At 40.3% G+C, this 22,134-nt stretch overlaps 1 protein-coding gene across 1 annotated transcript in view; it reads left to right on the forward strand.

Moving 5' to 3' along the window:
• Positions 1 to 4,436: 4,436 nt before the first annotated feature.
• Positions 4,437 to 22,134, forward strand: part of LOC104616392 (pre-mRNA 3' end processing protein WDR33-like) — a gene marked incomplete at its 5' end in the record, with an annotated part of 20,681 nt that continues 2,983 nt past the window's right edge. The window contains 15 exons of the mRNA XM_010281391.1: positions 4,437 to 4,580; positions 5,165 to 5,319; positions 5,454 to 5,532; positions 6,062 to 6,172; positions 6,988 to 7,082; positions 7,287 to 7,295; positions 8,282 to 8,368; positions 8,609 to 8,748; positions 9,103 to 9,255; positions 9,604 to 10,635; positions 16,029 to 16,131; positions 16,400 to 16,862; positions 20,438 to 20,604; positions 20,735 to 20,827; positions 21,608 to 21,793. Coding sequence (XP_010279693.1) covers positions 4,437 to 4,580; positions 5,165 to 5,319; positions 5,454 to 5,532; positions 6,062 to 6,172; positions 6,988 to 7,082; positions 7,287 to 7,295; positions 8,282 to 8,368; positions 8,609 to 8,748; positions 9,103 to 9,255; positions 9,604 to 10,635; positions 16,029 to 16,131; positions 16,400 to 16,862; positions 20,438 to 20,604; positions 20,735 to 20,827; positions 21,608 to 21,793 — 3,017 coding nt within the window. The remainder of the gene's footprint in view (positions 4,581 to 5,164; positions 5,320 to 5,453; positions 5,533 to 6,061; positions 6,173 to 6,987; positions 7,083 to 7,286; positions 7,296 to 8,281; positions 8,369 to 8,608; positions 8,749 to 9,102; positions 9,256 to 9,603; positions 10,636 to 16,028; positions 16,132 to 16,399; positions 16,863 to 20,437; positions 20,605 to 20,734; positions 20,828 to 21,607; positions 21,794 to 22,134) is intronic.

Genomic DNA, 22,134 nt, shown 5'->3' on the forward strand with positions numbered 1-22,134 from the left:
GGGATACAGATTACAGGAAGGTGAACGTTACTGTGTGGTGGTGAAAAGGCTTCAAGTCTGACCAATTCAACTGGAGGATGCACAGCTCTACTTACTCCCCATTTAAAACAACATAAGAGAACTATGTGTCTCTAAAAAAAAAAAAAATCAAAGCAAATAGAATTCTTTCTAAATGAGAAAGTCAGTATTGATGCAGTTAAATGATTGTGCTCATTCTTTAAAATACATATAATTATAAATACCCGTTTTCTTTGGAACATGGATGTTAAAGTACAAGAAGATGCTCTAAGAGTGTCATCTCAGTATGTGTATATACATCCAAATAATTGCTAAGAAGGATCTAGAAATCCTGCAATATCATCTATAAAATCCTCTTTCCAATTTATGTGCCTTTGGAATGAGACTCATTCCTAGGGGAAAGGATATAATAGAAAAAAATTTAGCTATAGCAATAAACCTGATATATCTATAATTGATAGTTTATACTCAGTTGCGTTATACATAGGTATGTTACAGACTGTAATAAAAAAGACAATGATCCAAAACAACTTTTTTATACCATATATTACATTCACTAAGTCATATATGCAGAAATTAGAGTGAGAGGGGGAAAAAAATCAAGTCCTTAATGTATGAGTACTTTTCTAGACTTGCGACATGCTGGATTTGATCAAACACTATTACACATAATCTCATTATAGCTTCTTGTGCCTTTCACCAGCCAGTATATCTGTTCAGTGTCTTTTAAAGAACAACCCTTCACATGTATTGGCTAGAAGAATTAACAATTGGTATTTTAATTAACTGTGTTGTGACTAGAGTCACTCAATTCAAAATTTTACTATGTGTATGAAAAGTATTAGTAGAGGAATACTTTTGTATCTGAACTTCATAAAGAATCTACATATGCTTCTTTTTAATTTTCTTTTTTCCTGCAGATTTTAAAAAGATCATAAAAAGTTGTACTAAGTAAAACTGACAAGCGCCAGTATATTGTTTTATGCTCAGACACTAACTCACTCTTTTAAAAGAGTTCAGTTTATCAAAAATCTTTACCTTCAGTCTTTCATTTCAGTTTGTTTCTAGACTTTCCATTGCCATGATTTCCAAACAATTCACACATTTCAATTTATCCATAAAGCGTCCCTACAAGACAGGGACACGATGTAACGTCTACGCCTTTTACAGACAGGGATTTAGAGGGCAGAAGGGGTATAAGCGTTGTTCAGAGAGCAATTCCCATCCTGGCTGTCCTAGATCAGAGACATCTGTGTGACTGTTGAAGTTACGGAGCAAAAGCTGTTTAGAATCAGCAAATAAGGAATGTAAACTATAGAGATTTGCATGAATTAAGGTTTTTAGAGGGTGGTGCTTGGTGATGGGGGTTCTGTACCGGAGGAGAGTCCGATTCCCACGTCTTAGCCTCGAACTAAGAACTGAAAACAACTACAAAGTAAAATCTACCAGGCTCTTTCTCTCTGGAGTTTTATTTTAAATATATTTTCTGCATCATCTATTTCAATACAGATACTAGTATGTACATTTATCAGCAGAAAGAAGGACAAGCAATATACAGTGTCAGTTGCTCCAATTAAAAAAAAAAGCGGGGAAAAAAGCTAATTAGAAAAGGTCTGATTAGATGATGTTGTTTAGTTATCTTGTTTATCATATGTAAGTCTTGTGAGTTAGTTCATCCCTTGGGGGTGTTTACTTAAAGCATATATGTTGTAGCAGCAAATTTATTTTGTCTCAGGAAAGCTTCATCGTATTATCTAAGTATATACAATGATCCCATTTAGCGCTGGGCTTTGCCTAAGAGAAGCCTCTCTTGAGGGCAGGATAGGTCGTTTTGACTAGATTATAAACGAGGATCCCAGTTTTCCCCCACTATTACTGTAGTCCGAGCACACTGGGTGACAGATTGCTCTCTGCAGGAAATGTCAGTTATCTATCTGTATAATGGTTATGTTTTTAAATATGGTGAATTTCTTCTGATCCCTACGGTCAATTTTAATATCCTGATGATGGTCAGAATCCTACTGATAAGTACCTAGTGATTTTTCTGCTCTAATTACAAGTTCTGAGAGTCCTGGCATCTTTTACTGCCTTTCAGCTTTGTGGTCTGGGTAGTGACTATCAAACCTGGCTTCTGAGAAGCCCATCGGTCCAGTGCTGTCCCATCACTGTCACTCCCTTTTGAAGACTTCCAGAGGACGGTGTTTCGGTTGCTGTGTTTCAGAGTGTGACTCTGAACTTGAACAGGATTGCCCACTGAGCCTTTTTATCTTTAGGGTACTTATTTGGGCTGGTTTAACTCAGGTTAGGTCTCGAAAGAAAAGCCTAAGTCAGGCCTTGCACAGGATGAGCTGTCATCCAGAGGTGGCCTTTCACCAGCATAGCTCGTTTTCTAGGTGCAATCTTACTGACCAGCCTAGCCCTAGCTAGTCTCTCAGCACTCTTCCGTTACTAATTCTCTTTATTTCAGGAGCAGCAAGGCCAATGTAATTCCAGTCCGTGGAGGTAGGGGTTTTTTTTTTTATGATTTTGCTGGGGTTTGTTTTTTTTCTATTTATGATAGTACTCTAGTGTTCTAGCCTGAGCACATTTTCATACTATTCAACCAGTTATTAACTGTAATGGAACATTTCTTTATAAGGGCCTATTGTTGCCATTGAATTAAAATCCCTTGTCTTTCTCTGGGGGCTGCAGGATGGCAAGTACCTACAGAATATTGTCAGCTGAAAATCTGCAAGCATGAATTGCCTTTCGCTATGGAGGGAGAACACTTTCTTTCTTACTACTGGCCAAATTGTTCCTCCCAAATAAACACTTGGAAGCAAGGCTTGCTCAGCATTCAACTTCCTCTTTTAGTTGAGCAAGAGATTTAGTCAGAGCAAATCTGGACAGACAGGGCCTTTCATTTCTTTCTGCACCCAAAGAGCCAGAGAGAAGGCAAACAATACATCTCAAAGTGCCCCTCTCTTGCTAGGAGAGACCACCGGAGCGGTCGCTTGTGAACACATTTATAGTCTTGCAACTTGAGGATCCTCTTCTTCCCTGAGACGCCGCATATTCCAAGGGCAGTTCTGCCTGCTGTGGCTGGGGGAGGAGAATTGGGTTCCTTCATCATATGTCAATCAATCTTTAAAGTTGTTCCCCATACACTTACCAAAGCTGTATCAATTTCTTCTTGGGTCAAGAATCTCTTCCCTGTGTCTCCTTTCCTCCGGAGAGGAGGAAAGTTGCACTCATTTGATGAAGAGAGTGCTTTATGCATTAGTATTTCGCTTTTATTTTAAGATAGAAGTATATTGCTTATTCTAATTTGATTTTTCTGTGGCCTCAGGAAAAATTCAACTAGTTTTTAATATCTCTTTGAATTGATGCCTATATTAAGACAGCTTGTGCTGCTTGAAGTTATGTGTTCCACCATGTAGCAAAGCAGTGCTTGTGGAAGCTGTCTGACTTGGGGGCAACCCCTTTGTCTGTGATGGAACATGCTACCAATTCTTCCATACCATATTTTAACTTCAGTGCCTTTATGTTGCCGACAGCCCTTCCTTTCTCATCTTGTTTTTTGCTTTCGTTACTGCATGCTGCCTTGTTTTCTGGCATTGGCTATTGCTGTTGGCTTTCCCTTAAAGTGGGCTGGCATGGAGAGAGATTGGAGAAAGAAATTATCATGTGTTATTTCTTCTCTATATCCCTGTAGTTCAGCTCAGAAACCTCTTTTTGTTGTGTAGCAGAAACAGGCATTTCTTTGTGACAGATTTTTAGATCGTCCGAGCAGCACTGATTCTCTGTCAAGGTCAGTCAGTCTGCTCGGAATGAAATGATATCACAAGGGTTTTCCTCTCCTAACTCTTGAGCATTAGAAAAACCTGAATCTGACCTGATAAGAAGCTAAATCTCATCAGATTTCTTTTCACCATATGCTAATTTAGTTTTCAGATCCATAATTTAATTGCTTTGCTTATTTTCTGACAGGAAAGCAAATGGGTAGTGCTGCTAGGATAGGAATAAATATGTATTTGCCTTTCATTCCTACAGTATTTCACAGAAAGTGAAGTGTTGCAGTGTTATTTTCCCTTACCACCTCCACATAAATGCTTCGTCAGTGTTACGTTTAAAATATTGTGTAGTAGTATAAGGCCAAGTCCTAAACAAAAGTACCAGTTTGAGCAGAAGCTTCTCAGAGAATTTTTATGTTGGTGAAGTAAGCTTGGTTTGAGGGCATAATCCAAGAAGATGCTCCCAGTGATTAGTGGGAAGGAATACAACCTAAATAACTCAAAAGAGTTTTTATTTAGTTTGATTTTATGTTTTGTGACCTGTGCTCTGTGATGTTTTCCATTCAGTTTTACATTACAGTTCTAAGGTGTGCACCCTTTAATTTTTCACTGTCGTTCCAGTGTCTGTGAAATCTCAAAATGAAGAATTTTTATCTTAACAGGACACGGAGCAGATGTGAAATGTGTTGACTGGCATCCAACAAAGGGATTAGTTGTATCGGGAAGTAAAGATAGCCAACAGCCCATCAAGTTCTGGGATCCAAAGACTGGCCAGAGCCTTGCCACACTGTAAGTTCTTGCCCACAGGCTTTGATTTGCTTAAATATAAGCCAACTTCATAAAACATCTTTTTTCTTTTTTTTTAATTCTTTTCTTAGCTTTTTTCCTTGCATTGTTTCAGCCATACTTGTTGCTTCAAATAGAAAGCTAGTGCTTTAGCTCTGACAGAAACTCTAGAGGTTAGATGAAGTCAAGTCTATACTTGGAAAATTGTGACTTTAATACACATAATTTAAGTTTACTTTGTCCTTGTTCATAAACTTCCTAGTCACCCAGTTCTCAATGGGAAAACAATTGAGATATGGATACACAAATGAGGTATTTCATCTAGCTGATGAAAAATTTCTTACGCTGCAGTAGAAACATGCACAGTAGCTGCATACTGTTGCAATGAGCACTACCAGTTCTCTGAAGTACAAATGAACAGTATTAAGTCATAGGGCCTTTGCATGGAAAGCCACAGTATTCTGGTTTCGTAGCTTGAACTACTTTGTTGTTGACCTGAATATCTGGGACTGGTAAATTATCATATTTTATTTGTGTCTGAGAAATCAGTATCTGGACAAACAGTCTTTTTCTTTCTCTGCTTGCAGACATGCTCATAAAAACACAGTGATGGAGGTGAAACTGAATCTGAATGGCAACTGGCTGCTAACAGCTTCTCGTGACCATCTTTGTAAGCTCTTTGACATCCGTAATCTGAAAGAAGAACTTCAGGTCTTCAGGGGTCATAAGAAGGAGGCCACAGGTCAGAATTTGTTATATTTTGTGGCTTTTTATTGGTAAACTTGAATTAAAAAGGCAAGTTTTTGAGGTCTTTAATTACATTATTTAGAAAATCTAGTGTTATACTTTCTGATTGTGGCTTATTTTGTTTTTCAGCTGTGGCCTGGCATCCTGTTCATGAAGGGCTGTTTGCCAGTGGAGGATCTGATGGCTCTCTGTTGTTCTGGCATGTTGGGTATGTGGCATTTGTATCAGCACGTTAGAAAGATGTCGGTCAGATGTGCAAGTTATTATACTAAACATAAAATACACCTTTCACTTTTGAATTTGTATTTAACGTGCATGTTTATGGTATAGTTTTTCTCTAGACCTGAGGATGTTTGTGAACATACCTCATTTATGAAGAAGTTTTCCTGTACAGATACATTTTAAAGGTTACAATTGCTTGCATAGAAAACAGTCTTTTGTTGAGAGGGTGATGAATGGTTGGAGCTCCTAGTTTCTTAGAGCTTGTTCTGAGATGGTGTAATTATTTTGCTTCTAAATGTACAGTTAAAAAATCCCTACATTACTGAATTCCCTATTAAGAACAACTGGGAACAATTAATTCACCCAATAAAAAAATGGCAGAGGCTTAAGTTTAGCAAAATGTGGGATATTGGAAAAGGAGCAACTGAATAGCAAATGTTTTATATTGTATCTGTAGCAGATGTTCACCTCTGTGATGGACCGATTTTTTTATTTTTCTTTATTAAATGCATCAGAGTTGAGAAGGAGGTTGGTGGAATGGAAATGGCCCATGAGGGAATGATCTGGAGTCTGGCATGGCATCCCCTTGGACACATTCTCTGTTCGGGCTCAAATGATCATACCAGGTATTTTAAAGTACTTAAAAGATCTAAGGGAATGTATGTACATTTAGAAACCAGAAAGGTGCATGGCATCAGTGAACAAAGAGTAGACTGGGATGATTCTGATATATAACCAATGGACAAAGCAGAGACAAACGTATCTAAATGGGAAGGCACGGATATTTTACATTAAAAGGTAGAGTCAAACCTCTTGTCCTTCATGTAAGGAAGCCTTAAAAAATACTAGGGTTTGGGTTTTGTGTGAGCTTTGAAATCTCCTGAATAAATTTTTAAAAAAGAATTGTTGTAATTCGTTGATGAAGAAATATTATCTCCACAGCATTTTTTCTCATAGATTATCTGCTGGTCATGTCTGTCTTTTTCACATTGCAAACATGTTTGGAGGCATATAGTTTGTGCTTTTAGGTTGAACATGCTGTAAGCATGGAGCATTTTATAAATGGAGTAATTTTTTGTGTGTGGATGTGTGTATTGACAAGTGTAGCTGTATATGAAGATTATATTTGAATTGAGCGAAAGTTTTTGGAATGGACTAGAAATTTATCTGTTCGGGATCTGATGTTGATGCCCTGTACTTACATCCCTTACACTTTGAAGTATATTTTGAATTATAACTATATAATATAATATGATAATTGTTGGGGTTTTATTTTTTGTTTGAACCTCACACCTAATGTTCAGGTCTAGCACTGAACTTGATGTATTAAGAATTGAATCCTTATATAATCAAGATAGCACACTAAAATTTAAAGGAGGAACTAATTGGATTAAAAATAGCTAATACCCTTTATTGATATGATATAACTTCCTTTTGACAGCAAGTTTTGGACCCGAAATAGGCCTGGAGATAAAATGCGAGATCGTTACAACTTGAATCTGCTGCCTGGGATGTCAGAGGATGGCGTGGAATATGGTAAGACAATTTCCTTCAATATGGAAGAAAGAGGATTGGGGTCAGGAACAAGCCTCGGTCATTTGCTGACACTAGAGTGCAGCTTCTGGGCAAGACGATGAAACAGTATTACAGCATTGGTGACTACCTACATAAAGATCTTTTTTTTTACAAGGATTATCAGTGATCACCATTCCAACAATGAGTTTTCTTTTGTTTCCACAGCTCCGGGAGGTAAGACCTGCTCTGTCAATCACAGGATGGAGGTTTGGCTCTCCCTCTGGCAGTATCTCCAGTGTGCTTTTCTTCCTGAAAATTTAATGTGACTTCAAGATGTCCCACAGTCCTGAACTGCAGCACAAAAACCTTTCATATTACTGAATTTGACTAAAATCCTAAAACTTTACCCCTCTCTTAAGGATTTTTCTTGGTAATTTTAGGCTGCTCAGGGTTGCCCAGCTCTATGGCATGCCTCAGCAATCTTTTCATCTCCAGGGTTACATCTGTTTTTTTATTCAGGTTTTTGATTACTTGCTCTTTTGTTTTGGGGAATGTTAATTAAAATGCAAAGCATTAATTTAAGTTTTTAAATTTATAGATTTATTATAACAAACATTGGAACGGGTATGAGTTGTTACTGCTTTTCTGAGCCTCTACCCTAAATGTGACTTTCCTGAAAGGATATACTTTCTGACCTTTTGGGGTGCATGCATTACTCTGAGTTTGCAGTTCTTTTAATATCCTGTAATTCATGGAATCACTAAGGTTGGAAAAGGCCTTTAAGATTATCAAGTCCTACCATCAACCCAACACCACCATGCCCACTGAACTGTGTCCCAAAGTGCCACATCTACACGTTTTTTGAACACCACCAGTGATGGTGACTCCACCACTTCCTGGGCAGCCTGTTCCAATGCTTGACCACTCTTTCAGTAAAGAAATTTCTCTTAATATCTAGTCAAACCTCCCCTGGCCCAGCTTCAGGCTGTTTCCTCTCATCGTATCACTAGTTACTTGGGAGAAGAGACCAACACCCACCTCACTACAACCTCCTTTCAGGTAGTTGTAGAGAGCGATAAGGTGTATGGGATTAAAAAGAGACCAGGCAGTTTTGAAATATGTAATGCTGCCAATGGTAAAATCATGTGAGAATCCAAAAGAACAAAATAATAATGTAAATAAAAATAGTCCAAGTATAAATATTTATTGTTTTTCTCTAGATGATCTGGAACCCAACAGCCTAGCAGTTATTCCTGGGATGGGAATACCTGAACAATTGAAAATAGCCATGGAGCAAGAGCAAATGGGTAAGTTGCAGCTATAGGGAGGCACTTTCCAGATACTGTGTGACTTTTCTTTTATTCCTTTCACATATTTTGGCGGCACAGACACTGTTTTCTGAAGTCCTGTATTGTCCATATTTCCTGTGTAAAGAAGAAAGAGTTGAAAACCTCTTGGTCTCTTTTGCTAAATAAACTGTAAGGAGAATAACAGGATTTCTCTGTAAACCTGCATTGCTCTGACTGTTTGTCTCCCTGGTGCTCAAGGGAAAGATGAGTCCAATGATATTGAAATGACAATCCCAGGACTGGATTGGGGAATGGAGGAAGTAATGCAAAAGGACCAAAAGAAGGTGCCACAGAAAAAAGTACCCTATGCAAAACCAATACCAGCACAGTTTCAGCAGGTGAGTACCTGATACACAGTGAACCGCAGAACAACTTGTTATTTTCTCAACTTCAAAAACCGTGTGGCTGTTGAAACATTTTGGGATTTCCAGTATCAGCTCTTTCATATCAACACCCAGTGCAAAATAATTTAGCACAGTAGTTAAATTGCTATGTAAGCAAAACGTTAAATCCTTTATATCTTGTATCTGCACCTGGAAAATAAGATGTGATAAGATATTGAAGTTTTATTCAGCATTATTTTTAGCTTTTGAATACCCATACTGCACAATGTTCCAACATATCTTTTCCCAGGCAATATATTGCATACATGTTGTTCCTCAGAATCATTTTGTGTTTACTATTCTTTATAGGCATGGATGCAGAATAAAGTTCCTTTGCCTCCACCACCTGAGCCATTGAATGACAGAAAGGAAGATATTAAGCTGGAGGAGAAAAAGAAGACACAGGCAGAGATCGAACAGGAAATGGCAGCACTTCAGTACACAAACCCCCAACTCTTGGAGGTACGTATTTAAAGACAGTTATTAGCCAATATGTTTTAGTGCTCTATGTGATACATTTGGACCCCAACACTAAAATGTGTAGCTTGCTTTTACAGCACTGTTTTCACCTTTTTTCAAAAAACGTCTTATTTAACAGGACATTGGACTTAATGCGTGATCCTATGATACCTTTATTGAGGCTTAACTTATATTTCAGTTAACTAATACCAATCTATGGATCTCTTTAGTTGTATTTCTGTTAATTAAGAGAAAAGCACTAAATCTTTTTAAACTCCTGAGAAATTAGATGCTTGCTTCTGATTTTTCTGTGCTTAGTTGATTTTCTGGGTCTCTCTTTTTTTTGGACAGCAATTGAAGATTGAGAGACTTGCACAAAAGCAAGCTGAGCAAGTGCAGCCGCCACCTCCAGGAGGCTCTCTTCATGGACCCCAGCCTTTTCCAGGGCAAGGCCCAATGTCACAGATGCCTCAAGGATTTCAGCAGCCCCTTCCACCTCAGCAGATGCCAATGAATATGTCTCAGATGGGACCTCCTGGTCCACAAGGACAGTTCAGACCTCCGGGACCTCAAGGTCCTCCATTACACCAAGGAGCTGCAGGTCCACAAGGGTTCATGGGACCACAAGGACCTCCAGGCCCCCAAGGGCCTCCACAAGGAATGCCACGGCCTCAGGATTTACATGGACATCAAGGAATGCAGAGACATCCTGGCCCTCATGGGCCAATGGGGCCTCCAGGTCCACAGGGTAATGCTGGCCCACAAGGCCACTTAGGACCACAGGGTCTACCTGGGTCTCAGACTCATTTAGGACCGCAGGGTCCACCTGGCCCACAAGGTCACTTGGGTCCTCAAGGTCCCCCTGGTGGTCAAGGAATGCAAGGGCCACCTGGTCCCCGAGGAATGCAAGGACCTCTTCCTCATGGCATGCAAGGAGCTCCAGGATCTCAAGGGATGCAGGGCCCTATATCTCAAGGGCCTTTGATGGGACTTAATCCAAGAGGGATGCAGGGTCCACCAGGACCCAGAGATAACCAGGGACCTACTCCACAAGGGATGATGATGGGTCATCCGCAAGAAATGAGAGGTCCTCATATGCAAAGTGGTTTACTAGGACATGGTCCCCAGGAGATGAGGGGCCTCCAGGGACCCCCGCCTCAAGGTACAATGTTAGGACCGCCACAAGAATTGCGTGGGCCACCAGGTCCACAAGGCCAGCAGGGACCTCCGCAAGGCTCTTTAGTAGGGCCTCAAGGAAACATGCAAGGACCTCAGGGACAACCGAACCCTTCAAGGGGGCCGCACCCTTCCCAAGGCCCTCTGCCTTTCCAGCAGCAGAAAACGCCTCTGTTGGGTGATGGGCCTCGTCCCCCATTTAATCAGGTATGTGTTGGTTTGTGTAACAAGAAGAGTGTTAAGAACATGGGAATGATAATGTCGCACAGTAGAAATGCAGAGCGAGAGCTGAGGGGCTGGAGGTTCGATATACTTGCAAGAGAGGCCTCAGGAAAACCTAAATGATAATGAAAAGAATTGCATAGTTTGGAAACAGCAGAGGTAACTGTAGAAAAGGGATTGTTGGAAATACTGGTACAGAAATCAATGTCTGCTATGAAATATGTAACCTGAAGAGAAACTCCAGTTTTTTTTAATTTAAGGACACTGAACTGTCTTAAATGGAGAATTTCCTGGGGAGTACATAAGCACTAAGAAAAGCTGAATTTAAGCAAACTGAACATAAGAAAACTCATATGTATTAATTAAAGCAAGTTACTGCTAACTCTCAATTGTGCCCGAGTAGTTAATCCAAAACTGGAATCAGCTTAGGTCTGGTTGAACTTACCAGTTCAAACTAAGCGCACAGGTACACATACGTAGGTATAGGAATAGTTTAGCCACCTTTGTACCTTCTGGGCCACAAGTTAAGAGACTGGCGTTGTGCACCATTACTCGTTCCTGCACCATTTGCCGAGAAGCAGGAGAAGGGAGCACAGGTATCGGACGGGTTTGCACAGGACTAGCCCAGGTCTGGCAGGGTGAGCGCTGAGCTGGAACTGCTTGAGCGTGGCCTCGATAGGCGCTCACCGCTGCGCTGGCAGTTAGATGTCCCTGTGCTGTGCTGCCTTGGCCTCTGAGCTCCAGGAGGTTTCACCAGCTCAGCAATATATTTGCGCTCAGCTGACCCGGAATACCGGAGAGCGTTGCTTATAGACGCACCGATTAATTGTGCAGGAATCAAGTCAGGTTTTGATTAAGTCTGGTTCAGCACCAGGTATGACCTGCTCTGCCCTTTTCAGCAGCTTTCATATCGGGCTGATTCCATCTTCCGGTCTACCACAGATAATGCAGAGCTTTCTGTATTTATTAGCTCTTACAAGTTCCTATTTGTATGGCACTGATTTTGTACTTAAAATTTCTCATGATTGTCTTCAGCTTAAAGGTGAATTTTGAAGGGGATGTTTGGAAAAAAATTCTACTTACTCAATTTTAAGAAATGTGTGGGGTTTTTTAAACAGAATTAACTCTTTAGACTTGCACTCAATAGTTTCTAGTTAAAGCTTTAGACAGACTGCATACAGTCATTAGCGTGTAGTCCAGTACCGATCACAAGGTGCGATGACATTGAAATGAGCTTTAGCTCAGTGATTCCTTTCCATTCCATAAGCAGAGTAGCCTACAAAGTGTGTATTTATTTGAATATTTTTTCCTTACAAATGAGCAATAATTCCCTCCAGAAGTCTGTTAACGCAACACTATTGCTGAGGTTTCAAAAGCATCAAAGTTGGTTTGACAACTATTACTCATCTGATTCATACTAGCATAGTGGTTTTCATTGCTGACTTTTCTGACTTGAGAATAATTACCAAACTTTTTTGTGTGTGTGTGTATAAAAGTGTGTTATGTTTATATATATGTGTAGGGCTGTCCTTGTCTGACCCCGCTGTTGACACTTTGGTCAGAAGTCAGTAAGTTGCTTTTGCCAGGTGGCCCATTAGTTTCAATGGATACTGCTATCCTGAAGTCTTTTACAGATATTAAAAAAAGTCAAAGCAAGGTGGTTTTGACCATTTTTCCTTCCTTGTGCAGCTCTAGTATGGTAATGTCTTTTTTTAAAAAGCACAGATTTTAAAATTCGCAAAGTTTGTTTCTTTGTAATATGAATATAATAATAGTTCCTATTTTTAAAGGCCCTATCGGTGATTCTTTTTTAAAACAATAGGCTTTAGCTTCTTTTTATGTTCTGAATTTGATATTTATCCTATGTAAACTTGTACGAATCACTTGCCTTTCTTTTCAGTAGCAAGAGGATATGAATATATATCTGCTTTATCAAAGGCTTGTGACATTAATACTGAACATTTATATAAATTTGTGGATGTTAATCTCCATGTAAGATACCACTGTTACCTGTATCTGCTACACATTGGAAAGCAGAGGTTTACTGCAGAGTGTGTGGGCGAGATGTACATCTCTTCCTGAACGTGAGATCTGCTACCTTCTGCAAACATGAAATGGAATAGAGAACTGTTTATGAGAAGGAAATTGCCTGAGATATTATTGTCAAAATCTTATTCTGGAGATAGGCCTATTGATATCAAAATGCTGCAGATGGATAAATAGAATATTCCCAAGTTAGCAATAGTACTTTAGAGCTCTTCAGCTATTGCTAATTTCGATTTTTATCTTCTTGCATTCCTTTTAGATCGATATGCTGAATTTCATCTCATTTACTGGTTGAGTGAGGTGCAAAGACTTCAGGCCAAGTCTCTTGTCCACATAGAAACAAACATCCTTGTGCAGTATTTTGGAAGAAATGCAGATTTTTTTCTTATGGGTGAATACAAAGAATTCTTTCCCCCTTCAGTGCATAGTTTTAATTCATACAGATGGCTATCATAAAATGGCAAAAATATGCCATTTGCACATATAGGGCAGATACGCCGGTAACGTGGAGCAGTTGCGTTCTGATGCGCCAGCGCATCTGACTTGTGCAGAACTTCAGCCTGTGCTGGGGAATCGTAGAATCACAGAAGGGTTTGGGTTGGAAGGGACCTCTAAAGGCCGTCTGGTCCAACCCCCCTGCAGTGAGCAGGGACATCTTCAACTAGAGCAGGTTGCTCAGAGCCCCATCCAACCTGACCTGGAATGTTTCTAGGGATGGGGCATCTGCCACCTCGCTGGGCAACCTGGGCCAGTGTTTCACCACCCTCATCATGAAACATTTCTTCCTTCAATCTAGTCCAAGTCTACCCTCTTTTAGTTTAAAATTGTTACCCCTTGTCCTATCACAACAGGCCTTGCTAAAAAGTCTGTCCCCATTTTGCTTATAGGCTCCCTCTCAGCCCTGGCAGCTGCAGGAAGGTCTCCCCGGAGCCTTCCCTGCTCCAGGCTGAGCCCCCCCAGCTCTCCCAGCCTGTCCTCCCAGCAGAGCTGTTCCAGCCCTTGGAGCGGTGCTGGGGCCTCCTCTGGCCCCGCTCCAGCAGGTCCGTGTCTCTCCTGTGCCGAGGGCTCCAGAGCTGGACGCAGCCCTGCAGGGGGGTCTCCCCGGAGCGGGGCAGAGGGGCAGAATCCCCCCCTCGCCCTGCTGGCCACGCGGCTTTGGGGGCAGCTGGGGATACGGTTGGCTTCTGGGCTGCGAGCACATGTTGCCGGCTCCTGTCCGGCTTTTCATCCTCGAGCCGATGAGGTGCTCCGGGTGTACCTGCCTCGAGGTGCAGGGTACACGAGGCCATTTACAGCGTTTAGTGCGCTCTCTCCTCCTGAGCGGTGCAGATTCATTTTTCAGGTGTGAGCTCATTGTGGGGCCCGGAATGCATTTTGAAATGAAAGGCATGTGAAAATGCAGTGTTACAGCTCTGACTTCCTGTCTTACTAAAGCATGATGTGTTTGGAATAGAGTTTTTTGCTAAACGCTAAGGAAACTCTTTTAGTGAGTGCTTAAAACTGCTCCTTTGGTTAAACCCTAGTGGCATAAATTTAAGAAGCTCAGTGAAGTTCATTGCAAGTAAGTATAAGCTAGATATATGAGAAATCATGGAACTCCAGCCAGGTTTTGGTCAAGAATGGCAGAAGCACTGCAATAGCTGGATGTTACCTAGTCAGGGAATTTATTTGTTCTGGACTCAAGTCAACATTCAGTCACTAAGAAAGTATTTTTGGGGGTTTTTTAATGGGCATTGGACCAGGCCTTTTATTTTGCTTTTTTTCCCCAAAGTCCTTACAAAATTACTCGATACAAATCTGATGTTTGTAGTACATATTTGTGTGCTTTTTTGCGTTTATCACCTATATTGCAGTTGAACATAAATCTTTAATTTAAAACTATTATTTCAAGATACAATGGGAAAAATACACAAATGAACTTATTACTTCTCTGCAACCAAAAAAAAAAAAGGTAGCGTTTGTCAAAAATAAATGTAGAGCATGAAAATTCCTTAACCTTGATTCACAGAGAGATTAAGCAGTGTAATTACAAGTGCAATGACAGTGATGGAGTATAGTTTTTTTAAGTATTGACAAACTACCTGCAGTCTGGAGGGTTTTTTACAAGCCAATATGAAGGCCAAATCTAAATCTTACATATTAGATGTGTCCAGGAAAAACATTACATGCTTAGGGTTTTCTGGTATGGGTTTGGGGGGCATTTTTTTGGTGTGATGTCAACATAAAAAGGTTTTGTACAGCAATCTTGCAAGTTTCAACTCTGTCTTGTTCACAGTGAGATACTTCTATTGTTGGATCTCATTGCTACAGTGTAAATTCTGTACATTCCCCCTCTTAGTTCAGTCAAGTACAAACCCCAAATGATGGCTTTTTGTCTGGCCTTTGCTGTTTAACGGCAGAATCGGACAGTTCAACCACACTGTTTCCCAACCAACGTTATCGTAGTGGGTCCAGTGTAAGTGTGGCACCTGTAGAAGTCTTTCATGGGTCTGTGACAGTAGCTGAATTTAAAGAACTTTTTTTTACCTTTAAAATTCACGAAGAGAAAGAAAACAACAAAAAGACTTTATATATACTTTATTATTTTCTTTAGGATCGTACAACTTCCACAAACCTCTCCTCACTCTACTGTTTCTGCTTGAGAAAAGCAGGCAACTGCAACTTCTGCTTTAGCCCTGTCATTGCTTAATAACCCATTAACAACTTGTCTCTTGGTGTTTAGCCAAGCGTTAGCACTTCCTTTTGATCCTAGATTTAGAATTAGGAAAAGCAAACTTTGCCAGCATGTTAAAAATGAAACTCATGTATTTCCATGTTAAGAGTTTACAGAGGTTTATAGGAGAGGTTATCTTCTGTCCCCGTTGTTCCCCCTGTCCCAACATTCTTGACATTTTTATTTTTTTCATTGTTTCTCTTTTTTTTTTTTTTTGTTCATTTCCAAAGGAATTCTTTGGTCTATGCAGCTCTTTAACAGCATATAAAACAGTACTCGATGTTTTTTCAAAAAACTGTTATACAGTTTCCTCATCTTCTCCAACAGGCAGCTAGAATATGAGCTTTATCACCTTTGGCTGTTACAGGTAAAATATTAGTCCTTGAAATGCTAAGTTTCCTATAGAATTATGCTTCTCAGACAGTGACTGAAAAGCAGTGACGTGAACATTTGAAAAATTAGGCTGAAACCATTAGAAAAATCAGCTGTTTCTATCACAAGATCTGTGAAGATGCAGTCTTTATGTAAAGAAATTTGTTTTGCCCCCTTAGAAAATGCCTAAAAGCAAAAATACTCAGGCATGGCAATTCACATGGCTTTTCTTACTACATGCTCACAGGACGGACAGAACCCAGGTCCTCCACCACTGATACCGGGACTGGGGCAGCAGGGAGGACAAGGTCGTCTTGGCCCTCACAATCAAGGACCTGGTCTTAATAAAGGTAATTAAATATATTGTCTGTTCTTCTGTGAGTAGTTGGCTGTTCCAGCGCAGTGCCTCCAGACAGAAGAGCCTACAGCAGAGTACAGGGCCTTGGCTGACAGGAGAGCTTCCGTAGACTCGAGCTGGAATATAGAGGAAAAGTTTTCCCCCAAAAATAACTTACTGTGAAATGTATGGTGTATGCTTTGTAGAACTGTATGAACTAGAGCATCCTAGAGCGTTTTTAGAAAACGTTACAGAAATCTGCTATGATTTTTTCCCTCAAGGTGACTCCCGTGGTCCACCAAACCATCACATGGGCCCTCTCTCAGATAGAAGGCACGACCAGAACAGTGGTGGTCCTGATCATGGGCCTGAGAGAGGGTTGTTTCGAGGTGGCCAGGAGTGGGGTGATGGTAGAGACAGCAGGGGCATGCCAGATAGACGAGGACCTCACCCAGATTTCCATGATGACTTTGATCGACCAGATGACTTCCGTGACGACTTCCATCCAGATAAGAGATTTGGCCATCGATTACGGGAATTTGAGGGGAGAGGAGGCCCACCATTGCAAGATGAAAAATGGAGACGAGGTGGACCTGGGCCTCCCTTTCCTCCTGATCACAGGGAATTTGAAGGAGGGGGTTCAAACCGTGGGCCTCCTGGTGCTTGGGAAGGACGGAGACCTTCAGATGATAGATATCCACGGGATCCTGAGGATGCACGGTTCCGGGGAAGACGAGATGAGAGGTAAGAATAAATCTACTCATCTTTTTTGGGTTAAAGGGTAAATGGAGGGAGCTCTTTCTTCCTGGTTTCCTTTTCATTAAGGAGTCTATCTGTTTCAGATTTATAAACTGGAAACCAATAAGGAAATGAAAACTCTAATATACCTGAGTATAGAGTCCATAAAAATCATTCAGTAATAGAAGAAAACTTGAAAAATGGTCATTGTACACAGCAGCTTCCGTGTCTTTAAACAGTAAGTAAAGAGAAGTGAGGAAATTTGTAGAGAAGATCCAGTGACACAGGATGAAGATTTGAGACCGTTTTGATGAAAATTGAGAGGAAACTTGAAGGTTAAAGTGACAAACTTTTGAACACTAGAAGTGGATTTTGAGACTTTTGTCTCCAGTCACAAACTACAACATGACTGTAGAGACTATAGAATGAGATGTAATATACTTGAAAGGAGCAGGAACAGTGATCCTACTATCAAATATAAGGGGCAGAGCTACAGCATCTGTTGGACTGTTGAGACTATTTTCTCATGTTTTTGCTTGTAGAAATTTTATTTCTCGTTCTGACTTATTTCTTAATGCCAAGCGAAGAACTCAAAAATAATCTAATTTACAGCAATGTCCATGTCATTGCTCACAATTTCCAAATAAATCACAAAGGGATGAATTTGCTTCTAGTTATCAGTGTTAAGTATGGAGGAATTATGCTAAGTCAGCAAGATTAACTGTCATCGAAATTGCTCCAGATTTATGCTAGTTTAAGTGAGTTAAATTTGGCCTCCAAGGTCTAAGCCTCTCACTGACCACCAACCCCATATGTATAAGAACGTGTACTTGTACCAATATATTGTGGTCTCCACATAATGTGAATTTTGTGTGTTTTAGTTGCCTTTTTAATCATTTTCTTACATTCCTTTTACTTTGCATCTATACAGCTCTTCTTTTAGCTATTTTCTACCTAGCTCTGTAAAGACGTACCTTCCTTTTGTGTGAAGAGTATGAAAAGAAATGAACAGTAACTAAAAGAAGGTAACGATTAAAGCCATTTTAAGAAAGTAAAGTACAGAGAATCCAAGCTGAATGGTCTGCATTATAGAATTCTGAAAGACACAGCAGACACCTTTTAGAAGCTCAGTAGAGATTTTCAGATCTTGCACTGGAAATGCTTAGGGACTGGAAAATATATTATGATCCTGATTTTAAAAAAGGTTTCAGGAAGAGAGTCCAAGAACCTTGTAACCTGACTTGTGAACTAAGAAGAGCCTATTTGTCAGAGTACAAGTGTTTGTGCAGAGAGTTTGGTTTAAAAGGAATCAGCACAGGCTATAAAAGGCTTATTGTGCTTGCAAACTGAATTAACTCCTTCGAATGAAGGTGAATTAGGTGCCATTTACTGCAGATGCTGAGGTGAACTTAATCCCCACCACTTGTTTAGCTGACTTGGTTTGGAATTTAGATTGTAACTGGTTTGATCAAGCATGAGAGGGAAGTGTGTGTATGTGTGTTTCTCCAATTTCCCGTCCTTTTCATCCCTGTCCTGTTCTTACTCTACCTGTGCATATCAACACGATGCTTCTACCGCAGAGACCTGCCTTTTCCTGCCTGCTAATCTGCACAGTGTGTAGTTCTGTATATTAAGGTCCTAGGCCTCAAGGAAGAAGATCTTAAGAGCAGTCAAACAGGAACTGGCCCTATGCAAGGCAGGATTTTACATGTGACTGATAAGAAAAATTGAAAAACGATATACATAACACAGTATTAGGAGCTGTGGCTATGTCAGACGTAGGTATGACAGATGTCAAAACTAAACTGTGTCCATAACATTGCCTGGAAACAAAAGGAAAGGCCCTATTCCTGCTAGCCATAGGACCTTGTGTTGCAAATCTTGGTAAATTACAAGCTAAGCAGAATCACACCATGTCAGTATTAAAATGGAAGGCCCTCTAAAAGAACATCTAGAGGACTGTGCTGTTTCAAGGCTGAACAATATTGCTATGTGGTTATTTGAACCATTTGTACCTGAAACTGTTCAGTTTGTTTTCCCAAATCATCCAGGTTAATGTAAAATGGTTCATTGTCCATACACAGCACGCTCTCCATCCACTGTTGTACCTCTACAGGCACAGCAGCCTCCTCTCTGTATTGTGTTTGTTTTCTGGGAGGTGGAGACAGACCTATTGTTTTTAATTAAAAAAAAAAAAATGTAAAACTTTAAAAATATTGTATTGTGTTATGACTACTGTTAAAATATTTAAATTTGTAATTAAAAGGTTAATGTTGTTAAAATTCTAAATAAAAGTATCTAAAGTTTTGCTTGTAATAGGATGCACTGTGTCGTTAATGAGCCGGGGAAGGGGATGTTGCACAGAGCCAACACCATTCGAGTATTATGGTGGCTACGGTTTGGCCAGTGTGGAACTGGGAAGAGAGGGGAGGTGGGGGGCATCAGTGTGGGCCACGAGTGCTCAGCATTATCTGTGCTGTCACTGAGGGGTGGGCAGGAGCAGCGTGGGGTCGCACTGTGAGGACTCCTGAACCAGTGTGCCTGCACCACCTAAACATCTCACCTGTGCTTGCACAGAAACTGGGCTGTAAACTGAGACAATGGTAACAACTGGTGCTAGTGCCCACTTTTGGAGTTGCAGTAAGACACAGAACATGTATGCACTTCTAGAAGCACTCCAAGTGTTTAAACTAATAATATAAAAGCCAAAACTCCTAGTGTTCATGCAGCCGTCTGTGGGCTTACCTGAAATGGCACTGACAGTTCAGTAAGAACTATTTTTCTCCCTGAAGATCTCTGTTAAAACCCCAGTGTCGATACTGGAGGAGCTACGCTCATTTAAGATGAGATGCAGAAGCCAATCATACCAAATTACTGAAGATGCCATGGTACTTACTAGAGGGAAATTATCAACTTTAGTGTCATAACTACATTTTGCAAAACAAAATTCATTATTGCAGTTGGATAAACTGCTCTTCAGGTTGTAGAATGCCACTGCGCACACTGCTCAGCAGTCACCATCCCTAGAGAGCCAAGTGCAGTCTAGATTCATTTGCTAAAATTGTAGACTCAGAATGTTCCAGCAAAAGAACCCCAGATCACTAGGAATGAGATGCTGGAATGTTTTGTTATAGCCATGACTCTTATTGCTTGTGTCTTTTTCAGTTAATCACTAAAATGGAAAGGAAAAAAGGGAAGGGGAAAGTAAGACCACCACAGTTAAGGGAAATTCACTTACACTTTTCCTTACCTTACCTTATATCTATCATCACTCACTGACTTTTTTTTTTTTCCTTTTCAATAAATGAATGCAGTATATTTGACAATATTTTTCTTGTATGGAAAACCAACACAGTCAACAGAAGGAAATATGAGGGAAAACTATAAAAATGAATAAATGAAGTGCTCAAAGCAGAAAATGAGCGCTTTTCCACCTACAAATCCTATTCTAGTAACTAAATGTGCTACAGTATTAAGTAAAACAGTTCAGAAATGAGTTGATTACTAAACTGAAGCTGACTCAAGTTTATCAATCTCAATTCTGCCTAAAAGCCACATTTGTACCGTGTTCTTTCTTGTAGCTTCAGAAGAGGAGGACCCTCGAGACATGAGGGCCGGGGACCCAGGGGGAGAGATGGCTTTCCTGGCCCTGAAGATTTTGGGCCAGATGACACTTTTGACTCTCCAGATGAAAACTCAAGAGGAAGGGACCATGGTGTTCGGGGGCGAGGTCGTGGTGCTCTTAGAGGTGAGGGGAACATTCTTCCACACTGAAATGCAGAGATAAGGAAGCCAAGACATTTCTTGGGCAAATTACAATAGTTTCATGAATACAATGTCTCTTCTTACTCCCATCCCCTGCATTTCTTACTGCTCAGGAGGCCGGAAGGGTTTGCTTCCTACTCCAGATGAATTTCCACGATTTGAAGGAGGGCGGAAACCAGAATCCTGGGATGGAAACAGAGAACCAGGTAAAAAAAATTGTTGAGATTTGTTGTAGGTAATAGACCAGACTTCTATAATATAACCACTTACCAAAAAAAAAGATTAAAAATCACTCCTTTTTCCTGTACGTCATATGCTCTGATCAATCTTTTACCACCAGAAAAACAAAACATAGTTCTTTGGACTTCTTAAGTCAGAAAAGAAAAAAAAATTTAAGAACAAAAAATGGTTGTGGCCTCAAAGCCTCAATTTTTAAGTTGAATTCTTGTACAGCCCAGAGCTGCCTGTTGTTGTCACCTGTGGATGACTGAAGCATATTTTGTGGGGGGTTTTTTTGAGATATGTATTAATGCCAATAGTAATCTTCCTCTCGGATGGCATCTTCTCTGTTGTTTGCAAAAATAAGGTTTTCAGCTGCAATGTCTGACAGCTGACTGGTATTTGCATTTGTGTTACAAACGGAAACCCCATACGAGGCAAAACTGAGTTTTAGAATGTCATGGAAAAAATGAGCACAAATGACATATGAATAAATAAAGATGAAGATGTGATTGTCTCTAAAATGTATGCAAATATTTTGTACTAAAAATAACACTTTATTTAAACCTGTTTTACCTTTAGCTTTCTTACAACTTGTCCATCTAATATTTGCTTGTTTGCCTGTTGGCATGCGGGGGGAAGCTTTATGTAATTTTAACTGAAAATCTTGTGCCAAATAGTTCGTATTATGTGACTGCCTCCAAAAATGAGGAATAATGATCACATGAACAGTACTTATGATCCTGTTTTTTTCTCTTCATGTTCAGGTCCTCGTCCAGATCACCCTCCTCATGATGGGCATTCTCCAGCTAACAGAGAACGTTCTTCTTCGCTCCAGGGCATGGACATGGCCTCACTGCCACCACGTAAACGTCCCTGGCACGATGGACCAGGGACCTCTGACCACAGAGAAATGGATGCTCCAGGTGGACCTCCAGAGGAGAGGGGCAAAGGTAAAAAGCCCCTTGTATTGAAAACCTTACGTAACACCGGCACATTTTTCAACAGTAGGCTTATCCAGAATTCCTTATCTATTCAGAGGGGATAAAGTGGAAGTGGTAAATATTTTGATCTTACCAGCTGTGAAGCTGAAGACCAATCTTATAGGAAGATAAGAACAGAGGGATTTTCTGGGACATCAAATCCAAATCTTCTCTCCAGCGTCATATAAACCTCTTCTTTGTTACCCTGTTCAAAAGCAGTTAGTTTTGGGCTCCCTGTTACTCCATTTGGAAAACTCTTGTTAAGAGCTTTTTTCCCTAATTTTCTGAACAGTTATTTGAAGTCTTTCCCT

Source organism: Phaethon lepturus, unplaced genomic scaffold, assembly GCF_000687285.1.
Source record: "Phaethon lepturus isolate BGI_N335 unplaced genomic scaffold, ASM68728v1 scaffold5432, whole genome shotgun sequence".
Lineage (NCBI taxonomy): Eukaryota > Metazoa > Chordata > Aves > Phaethontiformes > Phaethontidae > Phaethon > Phaethon lepturus.